This window comes from Eleutherodactylus coqui, chromosome 6 (genome assembly GCF_035609145.1).
Source record: "Eleutherodactylus coqui strain aEleCoq1 chromosome 6, aEleCoq1.hap1, whole genome shotgun sequence".
Taxonomy (NCBI): Eukaryota; Metazoa; Chordata; class Amphibia; order Anura; family Eleutherodactylidae; genus Eleutherodactylus; species Eleutherodactylus coqui.
The window spans coordinates 52,932,292-52,946,459 of record NC_089842.1 but is presented as its reverse complement, the minus strand read 5'-3'; the positions used below and the strand labels follow the sequence as shown (position 1 = coordinate 52,946,459).

Here is a 14,168-nt window from a genome sequence, read left to right as displayed (position 1 = left end):
ATCAGAATAAATTCTGAATCAACAACTCATCTCCCTTCATCTACTAACTACAACTTGTAATGTTTTTATTCAATAAGGGGCGTCCAGGCACCTCTTGAACTCTTTTAGTGAGTTTCTTATCACCACGTCCTCAGGCAGAGAGTTCCATAGTCTCACTGCTCTTACAGTAGAGAACACCTTCTATATAGGCAGCACATCCTTTTCTTGTAGATTTAGTTGATGCCCTTTTGTTACACTTCGGGGTACTGTATAAGTAGCTGATGGGAGAGATCTCTATACTGACCCCTGATATATTTTAGATATATGTATTAGATCACCCCGTAGCCATCTTTTTTACAAACTAAATGTCACCAGTTTTGATACTGTACTCCGCCCATTCTATTTATTGCTTTGGTTGATTGCTTTTGATCCTTTTCAAGCTTTTGCATTGGTGCCTAATGGTCCTTTTACACAGGACAATTACCGTATCCGACCCAAGGGTTCCTCCAAACACTCATTCGTCCGGCAGTCAAGCCGTGTAAAGGAACTGATGATCAACCATTGTAGGATCTCGTTTATGTGAACATAAAAATGCTGGCTGCTTGGCTGGACATCTCCCCATGTAAATGTGAAGACTTGCAGATGATCATTGGCAGCTATAGGGTGATGAATAATTGTGCTAACGATCAGTCATCCCCATAAGGGTGCATTCACATGAACGTATATCGGCTCGGTTTTCACGCCGAGCCGATATACGCCCTCCTCGTGTGCAGGGGGAGGGAGGATGGAAGAGCCAGGGGCAGGAACTGAGGCTCCCGCCCCCTCTCTGCCTCCTCTCCGCCCCTCTGCACTATTTGCAATGAGAGGAGGTGGGACGGGGGCGGGGCTAAGGTCCCCAAATTGGCCCCACCCCCGTCCCGCCTCTCCCCATTGCAAATAGTGCAAAGGGGCGGAGAGGAGGCAGAGAGGGGGCGGGAGCTCAGTTCCTGCTCCTGGGCTCTTCCATCCCCCCCCCCCCCCCGCACACGAGGAGGACGTATATCGGCTCGGCGTGAAAACCGAGCCGATATACGTTCGTGTGAATGCACCCTAAGGTAGATAATTTGACCGCGTACAGGCTTGCAATGAGCGCTCACCGACATGCTCATTGTCAGCCAGTGGTCACTAGCATGGACAGAATTATCTGTCCGTGTATATGGTCCGATTGACTGCACACAATACTCAATATGTGGTCCAACTAGTGATTTCAATCCATGGATATATGTGCCTTGGCAGCAGCTGCCTGACACTGATTCCTAAAATTCAGTTTACTATTATTTAATATCCATTCAAGTGTTTTTCCATTTGTTACATAATGATGACTTGTGCCTGACATTACATCTCTATTCGTCTAGTTATTCTTTACTTACAGTTGATGGGAATGTACTGAACACATACACATAGTAGAGGAACCCTACTTATTTACAACAATCATTACTGTAGGGTTGATTCAGCATTATATAAGGAACTTGGATTTCTGTTATATTAACGACTCCTATGATACTTATTAGCTAGATTATATATAATAGAGCATCTCGGTTCAGAATGCTTGTTGTTCCGGGTATGTGTTGTAGCCATGGTTCTCTAGTGACAAGCAGATGGTACAGGTGATGTATAATGTCTCCAAGGTCCTTGGTTGTAACACAATGTTAGCCTAATGTTTCTACCGTTAACACTCATCTGCTGTCTGAGAAAACACAACAAACATGAGGGTAAGACGAAGCGAAGTGCGATAAAATATTGGTATTTCACAACAGCACAGGTGTCATTGTTGAATGCATGTAATATTACCTGCATTAGTTATAATTAGAGATGAGCGAGCACGCTCGGTTAAGGCAGTTACTCAAGCGAGCATAGGTCTTTTCGAGTAACTGCATACTCATCCGTGAAAATTCGGGGGGGGGGGGGCCTTACCCCGCGAATTTTCTTGGACGAGTATGCAGTTACTCAAAAAGACCGATGCCTTAACCAAGCGTGCTCGCTCATCTCTAGTTCTAATGTATTTAACAATATTCACTATTCTGCTTTATGCAGTATATATTGTATAGCTGGTTGTTACTTGCTTATATGACGACTCTTGGAGGTTGTACAGAGCTATAATGGCTGTGCATGAAGCCGTAGGCTGTGCGCTATGTTTGCATTGTACTATATAATATGTATTGGAAAAATCTAATGCAGATGTCCATGGAAAACTGCAGCTGAAATCCACACGTTTATTAACATGGACAGATTAGCGCTGCTGCTGCTGCTGATCCACCATCAGATTTTAGCCTCATTCAATAAAGCTAATCTGCTTGCAGTAAAACTGATTCCGCATCAAGAAGGAAATTGTCGCTTCTTTGTTTTTTTAAATGTGGATTAAATTTTGTGCATAGAAAAATCTCTGCAGATTCCTCTTCCAATGAATGGGACACTTTTTTTACATGAATTTTGAGCCTGATTTGATGTGAAATTGGCAAAGATTCTGCAACAAATCCTTTGCAAAACCTGTCACGTGGACTTAATTTAAGGGTATGTTCACATGCTGCAGGTTTTTGTGCAGCAGAATTTTTCTGCAGCATGTTGGTTTCTTGAAATCTGTCGCACATTGCTGCTACTTTAAAATGCTGTGGAGTTTCTGCCTCTCTCCTCCCCTCCAGCTCTTTGCAATGGGAGTGGGCAGGACGGGGGTGGTGCTAAGCTCCCACCCCCTCCCCACCCCTTGTCCGCAGCCAGCAAAGGGAGTGGGCGGGACAGAAATGAGCTTAGCTCCGCCCCCTCCCATTGCAATTGCCGTAGTGGAGGAGAGAGGCAGAGAGTCGGTGAGGGGGAGGGAAGGGGGGAACTGCTCAGATGGAAGCGTATATCAGCTGGCCGTGAAAACACAGTCCGATATAAGCTCGTGTAAATAAGCCCTTAGCTTAGATGTCACCCTGTACAGAATTTATTTTTACGCTTACCCTTCCTGGTCGTAAGAAAAAAATATATTGTTGCACAGTCTGCCTATATTTTGCTTGTTCAGAAAGCAGCAAGATAGCAGCATACCAACACTAGACCTGCTGCTTAGGGAATAAATGCTGTACCAGAACCAAGCTCATAGCATAAATACAGCACCAGGCTGAAGCTGATAACAAATAGAGCTAAAGAACCAAGATCATATTGTAGCAGAACTAAGCATTTTTGTTGTGGGGGTGATGATGGCGCGCAAATGGGCCTTGGAACATGAAAGAGGAGGAAATGGAGCCAGGAGAAGGATGGATCATGTAGCCCCACTAGACACTGCTGTAATGAGGAAGAAGATCATTGGTCCATGTGAAATAAGAGGGACGATCACCCCCCTTCTTCCCCAGCCTACATCTGCCAGATAGAGATGGACAGCCTATCAGATGGTCTAGGGGTAATATGCATACGGCATGCAACGCTATATCAGGAATGGTAAGACAATGGAAATTGATAAAGGTGTCTGTGGATTCATTATAACTAGAGATGAGCGAACGTACTCGGTAAGGGCGATTTCGCAATCGAGCACCGCGATTTTCGAGTACTTCACTACTCGGGTGAAAAGTACTCGGGTGCGCCGGGGGGCGGGGAGAGGCGTGGTGGCGCGGGGGGTAGCAGCGGGGAACAGGGGGGAGCCCTCTCTCTCTCCCCCCCCCCCCCCCCACTCCCCGCTGCAACCCCCCGAGTACGGAAGTACTCGAAAATCGCGGTATTCGGGCGAAAAAGGGGCGTGGCCGAGCACGTTCGCTCATCTCTAATTATAACTGCTCACATGTAACTGTGTAATCTGCTCACATCACTAGAATTAGTTGGCAGACTTCCTTTAAATATTTTGCAGTACTTACCATAAATGTCCTGCATAATTTAATTTAATTCTTACGGTAGTATTAAATGTATTTGTTAAAAGTGTCAACCACTGCTATGCGGGGGGATGTCATTGCCTCTCCCCCATAGAGCAGCGACGCTTGAATGGAAAGCTTTGCTGTAGATATAATATGTTCCTGGATTTTGTGATTAATGTATATTACATTCATTCATTCATAGCTATATACATATTTATATGACTCGTGATTGCATCTAGACTCAACGTGGATGAAGAGTGTACTGAGTGTATTCTTTGAGTGTACATCTTTAGCTATTGTATGAATTATGGAGAATAGACTCTCTATAAACTATAAAATAATATGTTTTGGATTGTTTAAATGTTTTTCTTGTAGTTGAGGCTCTTTATTTTGCTCTGCAGGGCTGCTGCGTACCGTCTGAGAGCTCTGCATACACGACTGAGCACTGAGCTGCTCAATGAGGAAACTGTGAAAACCAAGATTGCCAACATACTGGAAGATAATGAGTGAGTCCAGCTGACCTGTTCTGTACAGAACTCACTGGAGTATAACTGTTAGGCCTCATGTCCACGGGCAGATCAGATTCCGCATGGGGGAACCCGCAGCAGACTCGGACCCTGCCCGTGGCCGATGACACTGCAGGTTCTCTACGTACCCGTCCGGCTGTTCACTTTCTCCTCTGCAGATGTGTGCGGAAGCGCTGGTCGTCGCACATGCGTAGTGGATATTTTATTTTTTTAAATCTCCTGCTTTTCCACAGAATTTGCAACCCGTCCGCAATTCAATTGCGGATGGGCCACGGATCGGACAGCTTTCATTGACTTCAATGGAAACCATAGATGTGGGCTCCACAACAAAATGGAGCATGCTGCAATTTGTTTTCCGGACCATTAAGCTGCTCACAACCAAGGCTCCCTATGTGTGACTTGAATTTTTGGATTGTCTGCGGTGGTGACCCACGTGGATTCCGCAATTCAAATGCACCCGTGGACATGAGGCCTTGGAGTGCTTTCACACACCAGGATGGAAATTTGGGCAAAACTTGGAATATTCCACTATGGAAAAGTCCATATGAAACTCCTCATGTCTAACGTGCGGAATTTGATGCAGAATTGGAAATGGCGGAATTTTTCCGGCACTTCCACATCAAAATCTGTATTTAGACCTACAGATTTTAACAGTGGAATATTCTGCGACGTGTTGCAGAATAGTCTATCCCATGTGAAAGCGCCTTCAAAGGTAGTCTGTCTGCAGTTTAATCAATGTAGGAATGCAGGGGAGCAGCACTAGAGCATACCTTTATTAGTTTTAACTGTGACTATTGCTGAGAAGATCAACTTTAAATCTCCCCACATGCCATCAAGAAAAAATCTTTCTAAAAAGCGTATGTGTCTTTTGGTCCAAAGTCAGGAGGATACGGCAGTGCCAGACCCCTCTGACTGCTTCCATAATGATCAGTCACGATGCTTTTGCGCTGTAACTGATTATTCGGACAACCAGGAAGTACTTGACTTCTTTCTGTAGCTTTAGTCCAACCGCCACTGATTTTCAGTCTCTGATCTCTAAGCTTTCCAGGCAACATCTGCATTGCATGTACAGGATGTGCAGTAATGCAAATACTGAGGAGGAAAAAAAGAGGTCAGGGGTCAGAGTCTGTCATAAATTGGCTGTGGCAGGATCGGAGCTATGGAGGGAGGTAAAGCAATTCCTGGAGGGGTTGCTGCCCCACCAGAGGTACTGGGACCACTATTACTACTGGGGCTAATATTACTAATGGGATAACTTGGGGGCACTATTAATACTAGGACCATTGGGGACCACTATTACTACTGGGGGCACTGAGAGGGGGTATAATTACTATTGGGGCTGCAGAGGTTATCCAAGTCCACTTGAAATTAAACCCTTCACTTCTTTAGCCCACCAGGGAAGTTTTAATTAGTATGAAATATTTGTATCCTATTTTCTGTTGTTTAAACTTGGGTGCTTCTTACAGTCTGAAAAATGCAATAAATAGTTTGGATTTTGCTGAGGGTTTTAGCTTTTGCATTAAATTTGCTGTTCTCTCCAAAAAAGTGTCCATAGTCATTAAGCGGTTGAATTTTACAATTTATTTTATTTATACCAGTGAAAAGTTTTCTTATAATAAAAAAAACCCCACTTTTTAGTTTTTGTGCATTGAATCTCATCAGGCACAATTCAATAGTTCTCTGCAGCTTCTTATTGTTTTAGCATCATAGATTCCCCTAGTCTACAGGAAGAGGTTGGTTCATATTAAGTAATGATACTTAGTAAATTAAATATCAGTCTTCCTAAATAAGTGTTCTCATTGGATAGGTATGACCTCTGGCACATTGAAGTGGAGCAAGAAAAATTTACCAGTCTTCGTGAAAGGCTCCAACAGGATGAAGAAGAGTTAGACAGACAGCGCAAAGACCTGATGGAGCAGCGAGCTCGGAGGGAGAAAGTGTCACTTACTCTGGCAGAGCGTAAAAGGCAGACAGAGAAAGAGTAAGTGTAATTACTTTGGAAATCTGTCATAACTTTCACCGGTGCAGCACTGACTGTATGAATATTTCGGCTATGCTTAGCAGGTTGTCACTTAATAGTTGAGACACTTACTGTGTTTTAAATGTAACACATTTTCAGTAACAGCACACATACAGAACAGTTCAATACGTATCACATGCTGCATACTCTATCTTCCTGTAGGTTTAATCAGTGTATTTTGTATGGTGTGTAAGTCCAGGTTACCTAACAACCACCTGACTTCATTTCCTTGTAACCACCATGTGAGTAGCTGTAGATTGCTTCTCCATGCTACTAGAGATGAGCGAGCATACTCGTCCGAGCTTGATGCTCGCTCGAGTATTAGGGTGCTCGAGATGCTCGTTACTCGAGACGAGCACCACACGGTACTCGTCTTGATTAAACGAGCACTGACCATTGAATTCAATGGAGCCGGCAATATAGCCGACTCCATTGAAAGCAATGGGCTGCCGGCGATCGCGGGGTGAATTGTCGGGAAGGGCTTAAATATATAAGCCCTTCCCTGCAATTCATCCAGAAATGTGTAAAAATAAAAAATATATATAAACTCACCTTGTCCCGGCAGACGGAGTTCAGCGCGGCTGGCCTGCAGTGGGTGTGAAGGGGGTGTGAGTCAGACATGCCCCTGATTGGCTCAGCTGAGCCAATCAGAGGCAGATCTCACTCACACCCATTCATGAATTCATGAATGGGTGAGTGAGTGTTGCCTCTGATTGGCTCAGCGCAGCTCTCAGCTGAATGACAGCAGTTCAGCACCACAGTGCAGGGGACAGCAGGAGAAGACGCCCTGTGCCCCGGCAGCTGAAGGGAGGTGAGTATCTATTTTTTTTGTTTTTTAAATCACTTTTAATTCATTTCCAGGGAATGGCTTATACGTAAAGTCCTTCCCTGAAAAAGAATTCAGGTGTGCCGGCAGACCATTGTCTTCAATGGAGTCGCCGGCAGCAGCAGCGGCTCCATTGAAGAGAATGCCTGCATTTTTATTCTTTTTTACACTAAAATCTTTCTTTTTCAGGTAAGGGCTTATGTTTTTAAGCCCTTCCCGAAAATTCATCCCAAGCTCCCTGGCAGCCCATTGCTTTCAATGGAGCCGGCTGTATTGCCGCTCCATTGAATTCAATGGGCAAATATCGTTCTTCTCTGCCACAGTTGTTACAGTTGTGGCAGAGGAGAACGATCGTTATGCTGACAGTGCGGGGGGGGGTCTCACTCTTGCCACTATTGTGGCTTAATAGTGAGACCTCGGAGCCCGAAATGCAGCCCTGCATGTTGCTCCTCGTCTGCCCTATCCATTTCTGTGTTTTTTACATGACTTTGGTGATTTGCTAAGATTTTCACAAATGAAAACCTTAGCGGAGCACCAGTCATATACAAAAATGCTCGAGTCGCCCATTGACCTCAATGAGGTTCGTTACTCGAAACAAACTCTCGAGCATCACTGAAAGTTCGACTCGTGTAACGAGCACCCGAGCATTTTGGTGCTCGCTCATCTCTACATGCTACATAAAGGCACACACACTAGAAGTGGATTTGCCGAACCTGCAGATTTCCATGGCATCGGCTGACCATATAATGTGCACAGGTCCACTTTAACCATAGGGCAAACAGTGCACCATTACAGCCTTCTGTGACACAGAGTGCTGAGGCAGCAGAAATGCAGTCCTAAGCTCTCGCTCACGACCTGAAGGTTGTAAGTTCAATCCTTCTGAGGTCGGTAAAATGAGTACCCAACTTGGTGGGGGGTAATAAATAAATTATTTGAAAGTGCTGCGGAATAAGTTGGCGCTATACCAAGGTTTATTTTATTTTATTTGTGCCTCCTAGCAGCAGGGCTCCCTGCCAGGCTGAAAGGGGCATTATAAATCAAGGAGGTAGAAAAAGCAGCATTATTGTCTATATGGCTAGAGAAGGCAGCTTTATTACTGATTGGGGCAGAAAAGGGGCGTTATTAATAATGGGGACAGGAAAGGGGCATTATTATTGATGGGGTCATAAAATGGGACCATTTTATTGTGTGGAGGCCACTAAAAGCAGCACAGTATACAAGTACTGTGGAGGGATCACTGAAGGGGCACTATTACTATGAGGGGTCACTAATTGGCACTATTACTGTTAAAGTGCTTGGCCTTAAACATTTGATATGGAGTGCTGCGCAAAATGTAAGATCTTCTCCCCTTTCCTCTTACAAAAGTTGGGAGGTATGATCCTGTTGCAGATTTTTTTACCTGAAAAAAAGAAGACAAGGAGGACAGCTACCTAAATTATATGGCCAGCCTTAGTTCCATCCCAGGGAGGTTGCAGGGAGCATGACATGATTTCACGAGGAATTGAGAGTCTTCAGGATAAAAAAAAAAACATTGAAGGGGAGGAGTGGAGGGTACAGAAACCCAAAAGTTTGCCTCCTTTTCTGTGCAGCCTGGTCTTCTTTAGAAGCAAATTGTTTGCACTGTATAAATGTATTGTTAGAAGGGGATAAACTATCTCTCCTCAAACCATCACCCCTATATGGATAGCAATTTCACATTATAATACGCCATTTTCAAAATCAACCCAAGCAACAATAGCTTCAGAGTGTAGACAATTAAGTAATGTGCTGTTGTCAATTATAAACTTTTTGCATTCCTCCCCTCCAATATATATGTGCTATCTTTCTCAGTTATGTGCTACCCGATATCTGCCAACTAGAGATGAGCGAGCGTACTCGGAAAAGCACTACTCGCTCGAGTAATGTGCTTTATCCGAGTATCTCTGTGCTCGTCCCTGAAGATTCGGGTGCCGCTGCGGCTGACAGGTGAGTCGCAGCGGGGAGCAGGGGAGAGCGGGCGGGAGAGAGGGAGAGAAAGATCTTACCTCCGTTCCTCCCCGCTCTCCCCTGCAGCTCCCCGCTCCGTGCCGGCACCCGAATCTTCAGGGACGAGCACAGCGATACTCGGATAAAGCAAATTACTCGAGCGAGTAGTGCTTTTCCGAGTACGCTCGCTCATCCCTACTGCGAACGTGCGATTTTTCACAGAGATACAAAGCTATTTTGATTTAAAATCATATTTAATTAAACAATAAATTCTGTATAGCGCCAACTTATTACGCAGCGCTGCAGGTAATTTTTGTTTATTACCCCCCCACCATGCTGGGTACTCATTTTACTGACCTCGGAAGCATAAGTCAACCTTGATCTGGTTAGCTGAACCAGGCGGGGATTGAACCCACAACCTTCAGGTCCTGAGCTAGAGCTTAGGACTGCATTTCTGCTGGCTTAACACTCTGCACCACACAAGGCATTACATCCCTTCTGTGAAATTGCGATCCTCATCACATCACACTAACATGTATCGCACGGTTACAAAGTGTCATGCAATGTCTTTTAAGGTCCCATTGATAACAATGGATAAGCCTTTCCGGGAAACGCCCAAAGACAAAACATGCTGCACTCGTGTGAATAAATCCATTCAAAAGAATGGACTTCATATTTGTGCGCGTTTCGTACGCACCACATCGTGCAATACTCGCTTGAGACTATCACTTGTGTGAATAAGCCCTTAGGGCCCTTTACATAGGTATTTTGGTGTGTTCACATATCGCACATAAGACGTGACCATTCAAAGTATTGGAATTCAATGGGTTCAGTCAGTCAAAAGATTGTTTGCCGCATAAATAAATAGTGTCTGGAAAAATAGGACTGTTTTCGGTCGCGTATTTCATATACCGCATGAAAAGATAGGTCTTGCCCTATCTTTTGATGTGATACACAGCAAGCTCCTATAGACTTCTGTGGAAGCTTGAAAAAAGAAGGTAAAAGGGAGTTTCCCTGCGTACAATGCTGGGAAAAGAACACAGCTTGCCCTAATTGGGCATTGACCCTTTCCAATCCAATTTTGCATTCAGGGTTTCCTAAAAGGCTTTCTCTTTTTGCTGTTATGTAACAGTGCCATCTACTGGCTAAAACCAGTGTGTGTGCGCCAGAGAGACTCCGACAGTGGAGTGGCTGGCAATAGACAGTAAGAATACCCTGTCGGACGTCTTTTGACTTTGGAGCTGTACAAGCTTCAACCAAAATGTAGGAAGACGTCAGATAGTGTATTGGAAAGGGTTAATTGACTTTTCGAGCATTTTATACCAATCAGTGGTTCCCATCGCTTCAGCGTATTTTTTTAACATTCACGCAGCAGTGCCCTGTGTAAATGGCATGAATAAAGATCCGGACTCAATCTGGCCAAAAAGTCATTCATGCAAATAAACGCTGTGTATGCCAAAGGTAAAAAAGCATACGGTCGTATGAAGGGACACCTTAGGGTGCTTTTATGCTGGCCGACAATCAGCCAGTTGGAATGATCACCCATTGACAAAGCATGTTGATCGATGCTCATTCACTGCCCTTCACACACAGCAGATAATTGTCTCTATGGAGGTAAACGGTCATTAATGCAATTCTTTGTTCCAATCCAGTTGTCATTGGTTGGCTGCACATCTCACTGCTCACATGGGGAAATGTGTAGCAAATGGAATTAAGCTTTAAATGGGCATAATAAGAGGTCCCCACTTTCGAATTTATTTGGCCCCGAGCTTAGTTAAGCAAGCTTGAAATGCATAGCCGAGTCTGATATCCACTGTTTTTACCATGGCTCAATAAAACTGTTCCAAGAAGTAGATTTTGTGAGCGCTGGACCCTTCCAGGTTTAATATTCGTGCCTGGCACGTCCGAGTACCACAGAGGTTAACCGCGCATCAAGTATTCTGTGGGCTGATCTGTTGCTATTCATTGCTGAAAACAAGATCTCCTATCATCCCTTCACCAGCCGGGGACTGTCATTAGTTAAAGCCACTAAACCTAATCTTAATTTTCCATTTTGCGAGTAGTACATATGCATGTAGTGCTATTTATTACAGCTTTCAAAGAAACCGATATTTTACCAAAACGTTTGCATTCTTTACAGGCCAGTTCGTTAAAATATCATATACAGGCAAATTAATGGCTGAATGTATTTTTGATATTTCAGACAAGAGGTGAAGCAGTTTAAGGAGCGGGAGCAGCTTTATCGTAAAGCCGTGGAGGAGGCACAGAAAAATCACGAAAAAGCTGTTCAGTTTCTAAAGGGAACTATGGCAAGGTGTGTCCTCCCGCAACTGTGTGTAATATAGGGGTAGATTACTCTTTCTGCATTGTAATATTCTATGCTAAAAGGCTCGGCCCTCGAAGTTGGAATTATGGACCATCAGTCAGAGCATTTATCACATCCAATATATAGTCAGTAAGATTTTTTGAAAATCTTCCCCATAGCTGCAAATACATCATATCGGACATTCCATGATCAGTATCACAATATGCTACACTTGTAAGTCTTATCTATGTGACGCTTTAGGCCAGGCTCACACGGGCATAAGTGTAAAATGCCGCAGGGCTCCCGCAGCGATTTACAGCTGTGAACCCGGCCGTGACCACATATGGTGGTGAAATTGTACTGACCATGACCGCGTACACATGTGCAGTACATCTTTTTTTGTTTGTTTGTTCATATTTTCTGTGCCGTCGCTAAGCAGTCATGCATATACCCGCAGCCCATACACAATGTAATTGCGTATGGGCTAGGGGTATATACGCGACAATACAGAAAAATGGGCTCAATCTCACGTATAAGCACGGCAAAATAGAACATGCCGTGTTCTATTTTGCGTGTGCGGTTTATGCAATTCTGACACGCTAATTTAAATGGAACTGCTTGAGGCAATGTAAGTGATTGCTAGTGAGCTACCGTGTATCACACAGGCATACAAAGCCAGTATAATATGCAATTCCATTACGGTCGTGTGAGCCCTGTCTTAAAGGGAACCTGCCATCAACTATAAGCACCATTAACTATAGTGGGTCCAAGGAGCCACTTTTCATACTTATTTGGTCCCCCTTTCCTGCGGTGTGCACCAGCGAAGTCAGTGCACGCACACCAGCTTAACTCTTTTCTGAGGTCTGTGTATGCACTCCCATTTGTTTCTATGGGAATGCACACGTACCGCCTTCTAAAAAGAGTGAAGCTGGTGCGCACACACGGACATCTGCCGGAAATACTGCAGTGAGGACCTTTGAGTGTGAAAAAAGGCTCCGAAGGCTCCACATCACCTAAACGATAAGCACCATAACTTAGTTTAGGATGCTTATAGTTGATGAAAGGTTCCCTTTAAAGAGGACCTGTCATATCCTCCAAAAACTGCATTTCTCACTATCCATTTATAGCCACCATTCCACTGATTGGAGTGCAGGAGAACAGGAGAAGTCCCAGAAGATTGGAAAAGGGCAAATGTTGTCCCTATCTTCAAAAAAGGGAAGAAGGTAGATCCAGGAAACTACAGGCCTGTGAGCCTGACTTCTATACCGGGAAAGATCTTTGAACAAATTATTACACAGCATGTATGCAAGTACTTGGATAAAAATAGAGTAAATAGTAAATGGATAAATAGTTATGCACAACCATTTATATGTGAGGTATCACAGTCTGTAATTAAGCTTGAGAAAGGCCAATATAACCGAAACGTCGCCATTTTTGTTTGTAATGGAGGAATAAAACTTCTCTATGGATTAGCACCCCTGCATGCTGCCGAAGTTTTCTTTTGCATAGAATCACCGACTAGGTTGATCATGGAAATCCCGTAGATATAGTATATCTTGACTTTAGTAAAGCATTTGACAAAGTATCTAATACCATAATTATTGAGAAAATGACCAAATATGGGATTAACAAGGCAACTGTTAGGTGGACTCACAACAGCTGAGGGATCGTACTCAAAGAGTTGTCATAAAGGGCTGCACATCCAAGTGGAAGTGGGGTACCATAAGCCTTGTCCTAGGCCCAGTGTTGTTCAACATTTTTATAAATGATCTGGAGGAGGGAATTGATAGGAAAAGGATCAAATTTGCCAACGACAAAAAACTAGGAGGGATAATACTAGAGAAGAGAGAGGATTCAAAAAAAATCTAGAAAAGCTTAAACAGTGGGCAGTGACTAACAGAATGCTATTTAGCAAGGAGAAATGCAAAGTCCTACATCTGGGCAAGAAAAATGAAAAAAGCACATACAAAATGGGAGTAATTGGGCTAAGCAGCACATGTGAAAAAGGCTTGGGTACACTAATAGATCACAGACTGAACATGAGCCAACAGTGTGATGCAGCAGTCAAAAAGGCAAACACAATTCTGGGATGTATTAAGAGAAGCATAGACTCTAGATCATGTGAGGTCATTATCCCCCTCTACTCTTCCTTAGTCAGACCTCATCTGGAATACTGTGTACAATTCTGGGCACCCCACTTTAAAAAAAGACAGACAAACTGGAGCAAGTTCCGAGAAGAGTTACCAAGATGGTGAGCGGTCTGCAAATCGTGTCCTGTGAGGAGCGGTTAAAGGATCTGGCAATGTTTAGCTTGCAAAAAAGAAGGCTGAAAGGAGACTTAATAGCAGTCTACAAATATCTGAAGGGCTGTCATAGTGCAGAGGGATCAGCCCAATTCTCATTGGCACAAGGAAAGACTAGAAGCTATGGGATGAAACTGAAAGGGAGGAGACACAAATTAGATATTAGAAAAAACATTCTGATAGTGAGGGTGATTAATGAGTGGAACAGGTTACCACAGGAGGTGGTGAGTTCTCCTTCAATGGAAGTGTTCAAACAAAGGGTGAACAAATCTGTCTGGGATGATTTAGTGAATCCTCCACTGCGCAGGGGGTTGGACCCGATGACCCTGGAGGTCCCTTTCAACTCTACCACTCTATGGTTGTGCCATTTTTTGTTTTTCTAT

The 14,168-nt window shown here is 44.0% G+C and overlaps 1 protein-coding gene across 2 annotated transcripts in view; it reads left to right on the top strand.

The window, feature by feature from the left end:
• Positions 1 to 14,168, top strand: part of CFAP74 (cilia and flagella associated protein 74) — a 168,891-nt gene that overhangs the window by 16,905 nt on the left and 137,818 nt on the right. For both annotated transcript variants that reach the window (XM_066606837.1, XM_066606838.1), the window contains exons 6-8: positions 4,241 to 4,345; positions 6,174 to 6,347; positions 11,381 to 11,491. In XM_066606837.1, coding sequence (XP_066462934.1) covers positions 4,241 to 4,345; positions 6,174 to 6,347; positions 11,381 to 11,491 — 390 coding nt within the window. The remainder of the gene's footprint in view (positions 1 to 4,240; positions 4,346 to 6,173; positions 6,348 to 11,380; positions 11,492 to 14,168) is intronic.